The sequence below is a fragment of the Mustela lutreola genome, chromosome 7 (genome assembly GCF_030435805.1).
Source record: "Mustela lutreola isolate mMusLut2 chromosome 7, mMusLut2.pri, whole genome shotgun sequence".
NCBI classification, from domain to species: Eukaryota; Metazoa; Chordata; class Mammalia; order Carnivora; family Mustelidae; genus Mustela; species Mustela lutreola.
In genome coordinates, this window is record NC_081296.1 from 5,795,402 (window position 1) to 5,809,727 (window position 14,326).

The window sequence follows — 14,326 nt, forward strand, 5'->3', positions numbered from 1 at the left end:
TTTATAAACCCCTGTCGGGGTTCAGCCCAACCCAAGATGATGATGTATTTCTAACAAAAAACAGACCGTGGGAATTCAAACATCCGAGTCCTCCAGTCGTGAGGCACCTGCCGTGGAAACCTGCTTTGGCCCTTCAGAGCCGAGAACCCAGGGGATCGCTAACTGTGCTCTCTCTGTTCCGACCAAACACAGGACAACCTGCTCTCGTCACCAACGCGGATCAAGGCCGTTATCCCGAGACGATGACTGATCACCTCCAAGATACTCCAAGCGTGCGCTGCAGGCTCAAGAAGCAGTTTTCAGCGATGCCAGCACCGATGACGAAAGTGTCACGGCAGTGAAGGGCCACAAATCCCTCTTCGGTTTGAGTATCGTTTGGCCGCCTCGCCCCGTAATCACACGTCTGCTCCCTAGAACACGGGCAGAGGACTGTCGCGATGTGTTTCATTAAGAGCATCACGAACGTCTTTACACCAGAGCCGGGGTTCCTCAGAAGCTGTTGTGGCCCACCCGCTCCTGGAAGTAGAAGCTCAGAGCCCAGAGCCAGAGCCAGAAAGCTGGGAGCGTGGCTGAGGGGAATTACTACCACTTACATGCAGAAAGGAACCAGTGCGGTCAATGTCTCAGAGCTCCTGTTTGCTCCATAATGAAACAGAGCAATGACACCTATTCAGATATAAACCAAATAAACAACCAACACTTCATTTCGTTCCTAGACACAGATACAAAATGCAAGAAAAAGTTCACAGTAAATCTTTGTTAGGATGAAAACTGTGCCAACAAAAAAAAAAAAGATAAATAAAAAATAAACCTAAACGAGAACAAGAGTGATGGTGCTACTGTCGAGCTTTAAGGATGTGTGAGTCCTGGATTAGCAGCTTCACTGGCCTCCATTCGGCGGACACGAACTGCCTAGACAATCTGCCCCGTCAAGTCTGTTTCTCTCAAGTGTCCCCTTTCTCTACTTTGCTGACTGACTTGACTATAGAATTCATTTTATTGATTTTTTTAGAAGATTTTTTACTTATTTATTTGACAGGCAGAGATCACAAGTAGGCAGAGAGGCAGGCAGAGAGAGGAAGGAAGCAGAGGAGGAAGCGGACTCCCCGCAGAGCAGAGAGCCTGATGTGGGGCTGGATCCGAGGACCCTGGGATCATGACCTGAGCCAAAGGCAGAGGCTTAACCCACTGAGCCACCCAGGGGCCCTAGAATTCATTTTAGAAAGGAGATTCTCCCTCACTTACTATACTCCACTTCGTGACCTGCTTTGAAACGGGAGCCCCCCGACTGATGGACACGAGAGAAACAGGGGCGGGGGTCTGGCTGGAGCGGCGCTGAAGGGAGAGCCCAGGCTGGGCCTCGGGGCCGAGAGCAAGCCCAGGTGAGCGTGTACCAGCCCCGCCCGCGACGGCCCCCGGTCCCCCACTGCACACGCTTTAACTCAGCAGGACAAACTCAGCAGGCTCCACGGTCAGCCCCAGTCAGTGCAAAGTGATACCCGAAACCAGGAGGGTCCCACACCAGACCCACCAAACCATGAACCTCCAGGGGAAAAGTGGACGTTGTGATGTTACTTCTATTCCCTGTAAAGTGACGACAGAAACTGCCTTCTTACCCTGGCCTTTCTCCTTATATGCAGTAGTTAACAAATTCTATTCCAGGGGCACCTGGGGGCTCAGTGGGTTAAGCGTCTGCCTTTAGCTCAGGTTGTGATCCCCGGGTCCTGGATCAAGTGTCTGGCTCCTTGCTCGGCAGGGAGCCTGCTTCTCCCACCCCCCATGCCTGCGCTCTCTCTGTCTCTGGAATTCTACTCCAGACCTGAGGTCGCGTCTTGAAATGTGCCCTGCACTCCACCATCGCTGCTCCTCGGCCGCGCCAGCCTCTGGTCTCAGCTCTGCACGGTCTCCCTCCAGAGATGCTTCAGGAAGCCTGCTCTGACCCCCCCCACCCTCCCCAGTTCCTGCTTTCCCCCGGGTGAGAAAACAACGTCCTCGCGGTCGACATTTGCGGTATTAATTAGGGATAAGCTTTGCTCTTCAACTACCTGTGCCCACGCTGACAGTGAGGGGCTCTCATGAGCTACTTCATCCCACCACACACGAAAGCCAGAGGAAGCCTGAGCCCCCACAACAGGGGCCGCGGACAAGGGGACACACAGGAACTGAAGGCTGTCCCCGGCAAGAAGCGGATCCATCCCCTCTAAACACCATAAGTATTTCCCTGGAGGAAAGCTCCTAAGAGCTTCACTTCTAAAATGTCTGTGATTTTCCTTTAAAAATTTATCTTCGAGGTCTGGTGAGGATGTGGAAAAAGGGGAACCCTCTTGCGCTACTAGTGGGAGTGCAAGCTGGTGTAGACGCTCTGGAGAACAGTGTGGAGATTCCTTAAGATGTTGAAAACAGAGCTACCCTACGACCCAGCAATCGCACTACTGGATATTTACCCTAAAGATACAGATGTGGTGAAAAGAAGGGCCATCTGTACCCCAATGTTCATAGCAGCAATGGCCACAGTCGCCAAACTATGGCAAGAATCAAGATGCCCTTCAACAGACGAATGGATAAAGAAGATGTGCTCCATATACACTATGGAGTGTTACTCAGCCACCAGAAAGGATGACTACCCAACTTTAACATCAATATGGACAGGACTGGAGATTATGCTGAGTGAAATAAGTCAAGCAGAGAAAGTCAATTATCATACGGTTTCACTCATACGTGCACAGTAAGGACTAGAGCAGAGGGTAATAGAGGGAAAACTGAATGGGAAGAAATCAGAGGGACAAACCATGAGAGACTCCGGACTCCAGAGAACAAACTGAGGGTTTCAGAGGGGAGGATGGTGAGGGCGTGGGGTAACCGGGGGATGGGCATTAAGGAGGGCACGCGCTGAGCACTGGGTGTCATACGCAGCTAATCACTGAACACTACATCAAAAACTAATGATGTCCCATATGCTGGCTAGCTGAACATAATAAAAAAACAAAAATAAAAAAAATAAAAAGTTGCATTCTACACGGAAAAAAATCTATCTTCGAAGGGAAACACAGGATTGAACGTTGCATGCCGTAAAAAGAAAGGACGAATGTGTGTGTGCGCGCGCGTGCGTATTACAGGCTGCCTGTGACCCGAGGATCATTCACCCTGGATGAGAAGCAGCCGCAGGCCTTCTGTGCCCCCGAGGGACCAGAGCCCCAGGAAGGCCAGCCGGCGCGGGAAGGTGTTTGCTCAGCCTGGTGTCGAGCGTAGGCCGCACACGGGGACCGAGGAGCAGGGACGGGGATTCGCGCTGTTACCTCCCAGTGGCTGAACACCAGCTGTGGGCTGGCCAGGCCACTCGTCCGCTTCCTGATCTCATCCGCAAAGCCGAAGCTCTCAGCGACGGGCAGCACAGCCTTGATGATGAACATGTCCGTCCCTTCTTTCATCTCTTCTTGAAGCACCCGGCCTTCTCTCTTCGACAAGACAGCATAGACCCGACCTGCAAAGCCAGACAACTCTTAAATTCACTGAGCTCTTACGTGTCTAGAGCCACACAGAGCCGAGATTACGCACGCCCCAGAACAAACCACTAGTGACTCGGTCAACCATTTTGGTCTACAAAAGCAGGAATGCTTTTTAAGTATTTAAAAGAAAATCTACAAAAAATTAGAGACCTAAAGGTAACAAGGAGTGAGACCACCCCAAGCGGCCTGACCCAAAAGGCAATCCGTCCAACACGGCACGAGAAGCCGGAGCCTGTGAAAAGGACCCTCAGGTCCAGTGTTACCCATGAGCAGTCTCTGGGCACGAAATCAGGGAGATGAGTGTGACTGCGCTTCGTAAATACTGAAATATTTTCATCACTATGAGATGTTATTAACATGACATTGATGGTTTAAGGCTGTGTGGGCCCAGGAAGCAAGCAACGGGCACAGAGACATTTTTGTATCAGGAACGAAAACCACACACACAGAAATGCATGCTCATGTTTTTATAATATGTAAGTGGTATAAGTATTTAATTTCCCTGAAAACGGATGGTCTTCGGTATCTTTTAGGTCTGGTAATAACATCTCCTGCCCCATCACGGGAAGGCCAGAAAATCCTCTCGGCTGGTACCTGTATTCTGTCCTCCGGCCTAAGGCTGGCTGACCTTGGGAAGGGAGAGGTCTTCTCTGATGCTCCCATAGAAGCACCTCGGGGCACAAGGCTCATTCCAACCTGGGCGCAGGACAGACTCTGCGAATAGACACCGAGCCTTGCCCGGGGCTGTGAGGCCCGGCTAGGCCTGCACACTCTCATTAAAGCCTCCCAGTTCACAGACCACTTAGAAAAAGTGGCTCTAATTGCACAGCTGATCTAGGAATATGTCCTTCAAGGTTTACGATGCTGTGGCTGAACAAAGCAGACCTCTCCTCTGAGCACCAGCACGGGCCCCCCGGCTCTCCCTTCCTGGGTGCCAGGGGCATGACCCGGGATGCTTGCGCCCACCCAGGGCTGCTTGTTTCCAACGAGGACCTGGGGACCCGGAGCCAGCCTTCTGACCGCGGGCTCCTCCGACTCAGACGTCCCCCTGGTGGTGGGGATCAGGAAGGACCGAGGCAAACAAAAGGCAGGAGGCCCATTGTGTCATGGGGCAGCCTTAGAAAAACCCTAAAAACTCTAATGGGTCATCCTCCCCTCCAGGCTTAGCTGAAAACCACACAGATGGAATTCTGGCAGTGCTGAAAGGCACGGCCTTCCCCTTCGCTCCCACAGGTTCTGCGCCCTTCTTCCGTCTCCCTGGTGCTCAGGTCCTCACTGCAACACCGGGGCTCTGCCACAGGCCCGGCTCAAGTGCCCTGCCTCGCTGACCCTGCCCCATCACTTTCAGGCGGCCAGTGTCCCTTCCCATCCACTCATGATTTCTGTGTGGCCGCGAAGCGACTGACCGGTGCCGCTGCCGGCTCTCCCGGCATCAGCATCGCCCCCCTCGGACCCTCGCCCTCTGACCGTCAGCAGCAACTGTTCAGTACCAATGTCCCCCCGCAAACACTCACCGAGGCTCTGTCTGCTTCTCTGAACTCTCCCTGCGGAGAGCTGAATCGGCGATCATTTGTGTGCGTCCCAACGACGGAGGCCACACCTGGGTTTCCAAGCCTGTCTGTACACCTGCCCCTGCCAACCCCCATCACCCTCCAGCCCCATGCTGACCGCAGCTGCCTGGGCACCCCCACCATGCAGCCTGACCCCTCCAGTGCAGTACCCCCGAGATGAAACACCAGCCCTGCCCGCTGTCCGGATCGGACAGAAACAGAACGGAGGGTCAGAAAGGAGTGGCAGGGTCACCCAGATCCATCATGGAGGGATTCTGCGGGCCCAGCTCCAGCTCACCTGTACCACGCGGCCCAGGCCAGGTCAGGGCCACTTTCCCCGCTGGGCCACTCGCCAGCCCCAGATCTTCTCCCCTTTAGTTTGTCAGGGGACGAGTGTCACCCCTGTGGCACAGAGCAGCCTATAAGCTCCTCGAGGACGGCTACCTGGCTTTCTCTCTTCTGCCCCGAACACCCCCCACCTTTCCGTGACAGGCCCTTCACTCCTGTTCTACCCTGACCCTTTCCTACCCGGGCCACCGTGACCTGCTCTCCCTGCTCTTGGTATGCAGCGCCCAGAATGGAACCCGACACTCTGGGTACAGTCCGGAAGCTCGGAGACAAGCACAGTGACGGTCTCCCGCAGGCCGAACGCATCCACCTGCAATTCCTAGGAGGGGAGGAAGCCTTAGAAGAGCAGCCGGCACGTGTGAACGAGGCATCTCAAGCCAGCGAGCCCCTTAGAGGAGGAGCCTTAGGAGCTAGTGGAGCAGGAAGCAGTGGGCCGGCAGGGCAGGGAAGAGCCCTGGGCTGCACCCCCGGGGCCGCAGCTCCTCCCCTTCCTTTGGGGGTCAGGCCAGCGGGCGCGGATCAGTAATTGCAGTGGAGGCTGAGTGTAATCAATTGTGTCATTTGGAGCCACACAATTTGAATTCCACTAAGTCCTAAAACTGGGGCACAGTGATGGGTCACTGAACAGAGCAAAACGGCTCCAAACAGAACCTTCCAAATGCACGTGGCTTTGAAGACAGACGCGTCCACACCGGGACCCTCTCAAGCTGTCGCTGCTCTCCCAGTGACGCCGTGGCAGCCGCAGCCGGGAGGACCCGCGAGCACGTGGCCTCTGCGAGTCCTCCAACCCCCCTGCAACCCACGTGTGCTCCTGTCTGTGCGCCCAAAGATCGCATGTGGCCCGTTGTGCTGCGGCCGAGGCCCCAAGAGCAAGCACCCATCTGGGGAAAATATGGCAACCAAGAGGCGCACCGATGGGAAGGGCCTGGTGAGGGCTGGCCTTTGAGAGACTGCGCCACGAACGTCCCAGCCCAAACCCAGGGCCTGAATGTGATCAAGTGACCCCAGCTGCCCCCAGAGACAGGACAGTCAGCACAGACGCTGTGCGCCCGGCCACACGGGGTTGCTCACTGCCGCAGCGCGCATCCAAGGTCCCTGCGCAGCGTCCGCCACCCCACGCACAGCCACGAGCTGCTCAGGACTCACAGCCGCTCAGAGTCACCTGCCCCACCAGGTCTGCTGTGGGATCCTACGATCCAAACCATCTCTTCGCCATCTGGCGTCACCGAACCTGCTCTGCTCTGGGGCGGCACTACACATCTCGAGTGTGTGTTTCCTTCGTCTGTAATAGGGAGCGAGACCCCCGCCGTTCGAGCTGGAAGGTTGGCAGTTAAAGGTATGATTTTTTTACCCCCCCCCCCCCCCCCCCAGAATTTAGGAAAAGAAGCAGCTGTTCACAGCAATGTTTTCTCTTACGGGAAACAATACAGATTTCCAATTCGGGGATGATGGGAAGTAAATCACAGCGCACGTGGATGGGACGTTATGCCGAGGTTAAAATGAACTCTGCAAATACTAAGTAGCCAAATGGAGGCGACTTATAAAAGAAATAAATGTAAAACGCAAAACATCTAACGCCTTCTATCGTTACAGCTATGCAAAAGGTACTGTTAATGGGCAAAGATTGCAAAAGAAAGTGGAAAACGACACACTGCTTTCCAAGAAGGAAGCTTTTGCTTTCATCTTGTGGTTTCTGTTACACTGGTAACCCTTGCGGTGTAACTTCAATGAACACACACACGCAGAGCAATTGGTGGGCACTGGCGATTCTTATAAATCAGGTCACACCGACCCCTCTCCCTCGTGTCGCAGAGCGAGCGGACTGCTAAATCAGGCAGCTGTGCTCGACAGGATGCAGATGGGCCACCACCGAACGGGGGCCACAGTGTGCTGTGGACACGGCAGGGAGCGGGGGCTCCTCTACAGAGGAACTCGGCCCCGAGTGTGGAGGAAGTGTGTCAGCAAGTTGCCCCCTCCACCGGCATGACAGGTCAGCGCCCTGACTGCAGTGCTGTGCCCTTCCGATGATCGCCGGCCATGCACGGGTGCAGAAGGCAGGATGATCAGATCCGAGGTGGACGGGAGGCTAATCAATACCGGGACGAATCAGGGTGACGAGGCAAAGACCCACATTCAACAAGATGAGTTCCTGTGAGTCGGTGGAAGGTTGCACAGTGGCCTTCAACCAACCAGCCATCCAGGGCTAGAGGTCATGCTGAGCAGAAGCTCCTAGAAAACCAAGTGGGAACATGTCCTCTCTACGCCCCTCGCAGTCCTCAGTGCTGAGCTACAGACAGAGCCAATTTCACACTTAGCTGCTCAACTCCAGATCATTCCGGCCAGCACAGCCCATTTCAAAGAACCATCACTTTCAAAAAGTCTACCCTGTTCCGAATTTTGCTAATCCCAATTTCTCACAAAATTTCACTGGAAGACCACATTTGTTCACTTGATTCAGCTCTGCTGTGCTTTTTGCTTTACATAATTAGGCTTTGTCACCTAACTCACCTCTCAAAGTAGGAATCATGCTTAACACAGCGCAGGGTGACACTTCTTGAGGCTGTTTCTGACGCAGTAAGGCACGTGTGTTCTCCCAGTGCCAGCATTTACCCCTGTGGGTAAAAACACAGGGAGGACCGCTGTAGCCCACACGGTGATGGAAACTCTAGAACTAGGAGGAAGAGTTATTTTTCATACATGAAGTTGCTGCCAAAGATGAAAACCATGAGGAGCCGGGAATGAAAGAAGCTGTCCAGTTAGAAGAGGGAAGACACAGACAGCTGGCTCCTCAGGGGACAATCACAAACACAAACTAATTCCAGTGTCCGCTGTGGAAAGGTACAGGCAGAGGCGCCCACGGGATGCTCGGCTGAGCGTCCAGCTCTCCGTTGCAGCTCAGGTCGTGATCTCAGGGTTGTGAGATTGAGTCCCGTGTCAGGTTCCGCACTCAACGCAGTCTGCCAAGATCCTTCGTCTCCCTCTCTCTCTGCCCCTCCTGCTCATGCTCTCTCAAATAAGTAAATAAACAGAATTAAAAAAAAAAAAAAAAAAAACTTAAAAAAGTTAAAGGTAATTTTCGTGGGTAGAAAATGAGAACAGAACCAAACCTTCAGAAAGCAGAGGCCATGCGTAAAGAGAGCCGTCCTCCCGGCACCATTTCCCCAGGTAAAGCGATTCTGAGATGACTAGTTTTCCACAGAACGTCCCAACCTGACTGTGAGCAATTCTATGCACTTACAAAAGGATTTCTTGTTTTAAGTCTGCGTAGAAAGAATTAAGTTTTTGAAACAGACTAAGGACAGTCATTTGGCCCAATTAAAAAAGACCTAAACTTGTCTTTTTACTTGTGCCAATTCTTGGAGAATTCAGAGCATCCGCCAGCAAAGCCTGGAAGATCCCTGAATCTCTAGGCAGGAAGCGAAGGCCTTGGGAACATAGAAGCTGCCTCGTTTCTTGTTCCAGATGAAGATGGTGATTTAGAAAGAAAGAAAACAGAAAGCAAGCAGCTGGCCGTGTGGACCTTGGGTGCTAGAACGTGGACATCTTCCATAGGGAAGAACCTTTCAAAGCAACAAGAAAACAGACGGAAGAGAAGACCCTCGTCTCTAAGCAGCTTCACACGGATGAGGGCTTGACACCAGCTCAGGAGGGAACGATTCCAGAGCACATCAAAGGCGGAGGGTACGGCACAGGTTCCAGAAATGTATAAGAAGGCCGGCCAGTGGCCACAGTATGGAGAACCAACCCCCACACGGGTGCCACGTTGCGGGATCAGAGGCCCCGCACTGTGGACCGTGTGCCAGGAGCAGGCCAGGCAGAGACCAACTTTGCTCCTAAGAGAGAAGAGGGAAATCCCCCTGATCAAGATACATGTCTCTTCCAGTGACGCACCAGAACAGAGTGGACGGCCAGGTGCACAGCCAGGTTGGAGAAAGGGACAAGATCACAGGGGTGTTTTGAGGGACTGTCCTAGGGCTGCCCGGTCACGTGCAGGGGCCTGGTGCTGATTTCCGACAGGAAACGGGAAAGCAGGCACGGAGCACTGACTCAGCAGGGGATGATTCAACGGTCTGCCTGGAGTATGGGTCTGACAAATGCGCAGCCGATCCCGGCTTCCTGTGGTAGGTGGGACATCTGCCTTCTCCGAGAGCCAAGGACGGATCCCGTCCCAACAGAAAACTCCCGGGAGCCGGCAGTCCGGGCAGGAGACCCGTGTCCCCGTCACTCCCCCAGGAGCGCAGGGGAGGGAAGGACAAGCATAGATGTACGGGGACCCACGATTTTCAGAAGGATCACTTCAACCACATAAAGAAGGAGAAACAGAACAAGTTTTAGGACAGCACACTCGAAGATGCAATTCCATTCAGGAATAACAAGACTCTGAAATATCAACCACAAATGGTCCCAGTGAGAGAACAAGGAGCAGAGATCCTCCCTGTCCCCCAAATGGAACAGGAGCTCCAACACAAATCCGTCAGGCCAACGAAGGTAGCTGCTGCGTCCTCACACTGTTCCAGGGGGACAAGCACAGCAGACGGAAGAAGAAAAGGCGTCAGGAGAGCATGCAGGGTGTTACGCTGACTCTACCCGAATTAAAGGGCCAACTAATGACAACTAATGACACCAGAAAGGATCTTCTCCATTCGTTTCGGGGTAAGGATGAGACATGCCCACACTGTGGACAAACGTGGGCAGAGTCAAGAGAGATGAGCCGGGAGGCACGGCTCCCTCGCACGTGTGTCCTGCACTGTCCTCAGTGAGGAGATCAGGGAATAGACCGCGGCCCGGGAGCAAACACAGGAGAGAGGACACCCACGTTCAAGGCAGCTGAGAAGCGGATGAGCAGGTCCCCGACCTCGTATGTGGGTTCCGTCTCTGGGGCCGGAGCCTGTCCCTCACGGTCCTCACGAAACTTGTCCTTCTGAGAAATCATGGGTAATCTCTGCCAACAGGTGAACTTTTGGGGTGAAAAATAACCCCAGGTTCTAGAAATTGCAGACTCAGAAGCCATATGGTAATTTCCTGCAGTTTTAAGAAAATTTTAAAGATTTGTACATATTCATACAAGCATGATTTAGGCCTCTGGCGATGCGTGGAGTTTCTGACACAACATCTTATCAGCCTATGCTTACTTCCCGTGCGGTGGGTGACACGGATCATCGGGGGACGCACACACATGAAGGAGCCTCCATCGAAACAGTCCGCTCGCTGCTTACAGAGTTTCGGGTCTCACCAGGCAAGGAAAGACACACGAAAAGAAATGAAAAAATAATCCGTGTGTTAAGATTATGGTGATGGGACTTTCTCTTGGTATTACAACAACAACCACCACAACAAAAATATCCACAAAAAAGCCTTCCTGTCCTATTGTGTATCTACATAAAACCCGAGGGAAACGAGGAATAGCACAGACCCAGTTTACTTGTACGTAATGGAGGCGTTTGTGGGACGACACACAAATTTCTGTAGTCTAGTCAATCACCAAAATTTGGATTCTGCCTCCCAGGAGGCAAGTGGAAGATGTAACTTATGTAAAAAAGAAATGATGCTGGTCCTGACTCGCTATGAGTCAGAGATGGGATGCAATGGCCAAACGCCGCGAGGACAGCACGGCCACACCTGGGAGGCGAGAGCGCGTCTGGGCTCCGCGCTGCTCAGGACATCTGCGGGGCTCCGTCCACGAACGGCTGCTTGAAGCAGGACGCTGGCCCAAGGGACAGCGACACAGCAGCGAAAGGGCACAAAAGACCCCACTGTGAAAACATAGCCAAAGGCTCCAGAGAGTTCTCTGCCGGACATATAAGAGAACAGATGTGCTCCTCGGGCACAGGACGGGCCACCACTTGTAGGAGGGAGGGATGGGCCCCACGTGGCTGGAAACGGGCAGGAGACAAGACTCTCACCCAAGAGAGGCACGGTGACACCTCGTCACCGAGAGCCTATGAGCTGCCCGTCAAGGGAGGTGTTTTGGAGGAGGTGGCACCTGTCAGGGTCTCCTTCATGGTTCCCTGACCCTAACTCCACCTCTGCCTTCATGAGTCGGGAGAGTTCTCACTGACAATGGGCAACAGCTGGGAATGGTCTTGATTGGTTTCCTGAAACTCATCTATGGGTCCCACAAGCCGTGAAGGATACGCTGCATCCAACTAAGGCTGAGACCCCTGCACAGGACCCGTGCCCCCCCTCCACGCAGGTGTCCCTCAAGCACACACGGGCTCTGAGCGGTCACACCACCAAACCCATGGGGCTGGTCCCCTAGCTGTTCCCGACACGCTGCTGCAGCCGCTCCGTCCCTATGCTCAGGGCCCTGCCGCAGAGGCCGGCCTGAATTTCTTTGGGGGAAAAACACCCCAACAATTTAGGTATCTGCTTTTAGGAATGAATCAGTCAAAGAACTTTACTAAAATGAATGTAGAACCACCAAGTATCGACTCAAAGGACCTCCGCGCTAGAGGAAACCGCGTCACCGGGGTCCACTCTCTCAACCACTGCTCAGACGCCCTTCTGCGCTCCTGGGCTCGCGGGAGAGCCGCCCGCGCCGGGCTCGGCTCCCAGCCCCGAGCTCGGGCTCTCGTGTCGATCTCCCCTGATCGCTGAGTGAGACCGTCCTTCTCACGGGAGAAGGAAGACGTCTCAGTGCCAAGGACTAACTGTCAGCAGCTAATAAATGCCAGGGCTACGAGTCTCGAGGGATCCCAGAGGATCCTCATCCGGAGAGAGGAAGGTCAGAGTAGGATCTGACGTAATGGTCAGGGACAAATAAAGCCCCCATAACGGTCTTCTAGAAGCCCTGCTGTGTCAGGTGGGTTAGAATGTCCCCGCCCTCCTTGACCACTTCCAGAAGGGCTCTGGGTACTAGACTGACTGAGAGAGAGAACGCCGCAAAGGTTTGGGGGTAACACGAACGGGCAGTTTACACCCCGTCCACCACGCCTCTCATCACACAAAACAGTCTGTTTGCTGCAAGGGGAAGACCTCTGGTGACGAGTTTCCTCCCCCCACAACCCGTCCTGATTTCATGTTTAAGGCACCCGGCTTTCAAAGATCTTAGTTCTTAGTAACTAGATGCTGATGCAGCTTCTATAAAACACACAGTAAGTGCATTTGAGTTTTCTGGCCTCGGGGACCTCGCCGCCACCCCTGGCACTTCTCGCTGTCCTCACCCCTCTTACCGAGAACGTCGCCAGTGGCCATGATGTCACACGTGTACATGGCTGCCATCAGACGCTGGGGCTTCACCTGCAGGGCGTAGCGACATGCTTCCTTCATGGTGGCGATGAGCTGTCCTGAGAAGGGTCCGTAGCAGTCAGTGGGCGAGGGCTCTCCTTTCTGGGAGGTCTTCTTCTCTGAGGGCTCAGAGCCGCCATCTTGGAGCCCCGGCTGTTCGCCGCCCCTGGCACAGGCCTCCCCTTCCCCCTGGGCATCCTGCGCCACATCCCTTTGCTCTTGACCGTGTCTACCACCTGACCCTTGTTCCTCCAGCTTACTCAGGTCCCATCTTTCCAGAACGAAGCAGACGCCCATGAGAGGCTCCTCACACATGGGGCCAGAGAGGGTTGCTAGCTGGAAACCACTCACGATGCTGTTGCCCAAATCTCGGTATCTACTGGCCTCTTCTGAAGCTTTGATGGCTGGGCCTGTCCATACTGAGTTCTGAAAGTCCTCACTTTTATTAACTAATATGTTGGGCCCACATTTTCTTGGACCAAATGACCAGATTTGGTCAACAGTGTTCCTCCATTTCCGCCCTGTCAGGTATCGCTCTAGTTTTCCTTTGAATTCGCGAATCTTCTCTTGGGTCTTCTGGTGGATCATCTGAGCATCTCTGCCCTCGTTCACAGAGGACGTCAGCTGCTCCAGAGAACGAATCAGATCACTATTTTCTTCCAGAATCTGTGTGACTTCTTCCGGAAGGGGCATGGCTCGAACACTGAGTGTGGCAAGCTTATTTGGGGTTGTCATGGTGATGAGCCCATCCGCGTCAACCTGGATGCCTTCAGGGATCTTGCTCTGATCTTCTTTAGTTTGGTGGATAACTGCGACTTTTTGCTGTTTGCCTATTTCTTCATTGACCATGTCGACTTTGGGTGGTTTTGTGATTGTTTCTCTGAATGGAATAATGGGTTCAGATACACTGATTTGAATCTTTGCAAACCTACAGACAAATTCAAGAGAAACAACAAGGTTATAATAAATGGCATTGAAACTCCTATGCAGAACTACTACACAACGGAGATTCTGCAAAAACACAGGAACATAAAAGTGGTTTTACTAGGAAAGATCGGTACTATACGTTATATCAGAATTCAAAGACCACTTTCATTTCGGATTGAAAGGACCACCTGTAAACGGGAACACCCCTTCAGGGAGCTCTCTGTAAAGATACGAATTTCACCGCTTTGTTCATTCTCAGAATAAATAAACCATCTACTCAGATAAAAATGTTTTGAGTGGAAAATAAGTATTTTAATAAGATCTGACATATGAATTCTTTAAGTTACTGTTTCCCAATTTCAGAACCTGGAGAAGAAAGGCTCCACGGTTATCGTTCTAAACAGAGGAAGAATCACAGAACTTCCGGACCCCTCATCAAGGGCTGACAATGGACTTGGCTTCGATCATGAGGCTCCTGGCGAGGCCATCATGACACAGGAGTGCGTCTGAGCAACACTTTCCGAAAGAACTTCCCCCAGTGATGGAGACGCTCTGTACGCACTGTTATCACCAGGTCCCCGACATGTGGCTAGTGTACCAGGGAAATTTTAATTATTTAATTAAATTTAAATAGGCACATGGAGTGACTGACCATGTGATATGTGGCTGAGGAACCGAAGTTTTAATTTTACTTTAATGTGAAATAGCCACATGTGGCCCGTAGCTCCTGTATTGTATATGGGTCTCGAACCGTGGTCCAGTACCACG

At 52.9% G+C, this 14,326-nt stretch overlaps 1 protein-coding gene across 3 annotated transcripts in view; it reads right to left on the bottom strand.

Moving 5' to 3' along the window:
• The window catches only part of EFL1 (elongation factor like GTPase 1), a 115,131-nt gene that overhangs the window by 4,583 nt on the left and 96,222 nt on the right, over positions 1–14,326 (bottom strand). For 2 of the 3 annotated variants that reach the window (XM_059179848.1, XM_059179849.1), the window contains exons 18-19: positions 12,577–13,559; positions 3,297–3,481 (exon numbers count right to left, since the gene is read on the bottom strand). In XM_059179848.1, coding sequence (XP_059035831.1) covers positions 3,297–3,481; positions 12,577–13,559 — 1,168 coding nt within the window. Of the gene's footprint in view, positions 1–3,296; positions 3,482–7,912; positions 8,017–12,576; positions 13,560–14,326 lie in introns of those variants that run through there. The other variant, XM_059179850.1, reaches the window with a different exon arrangement.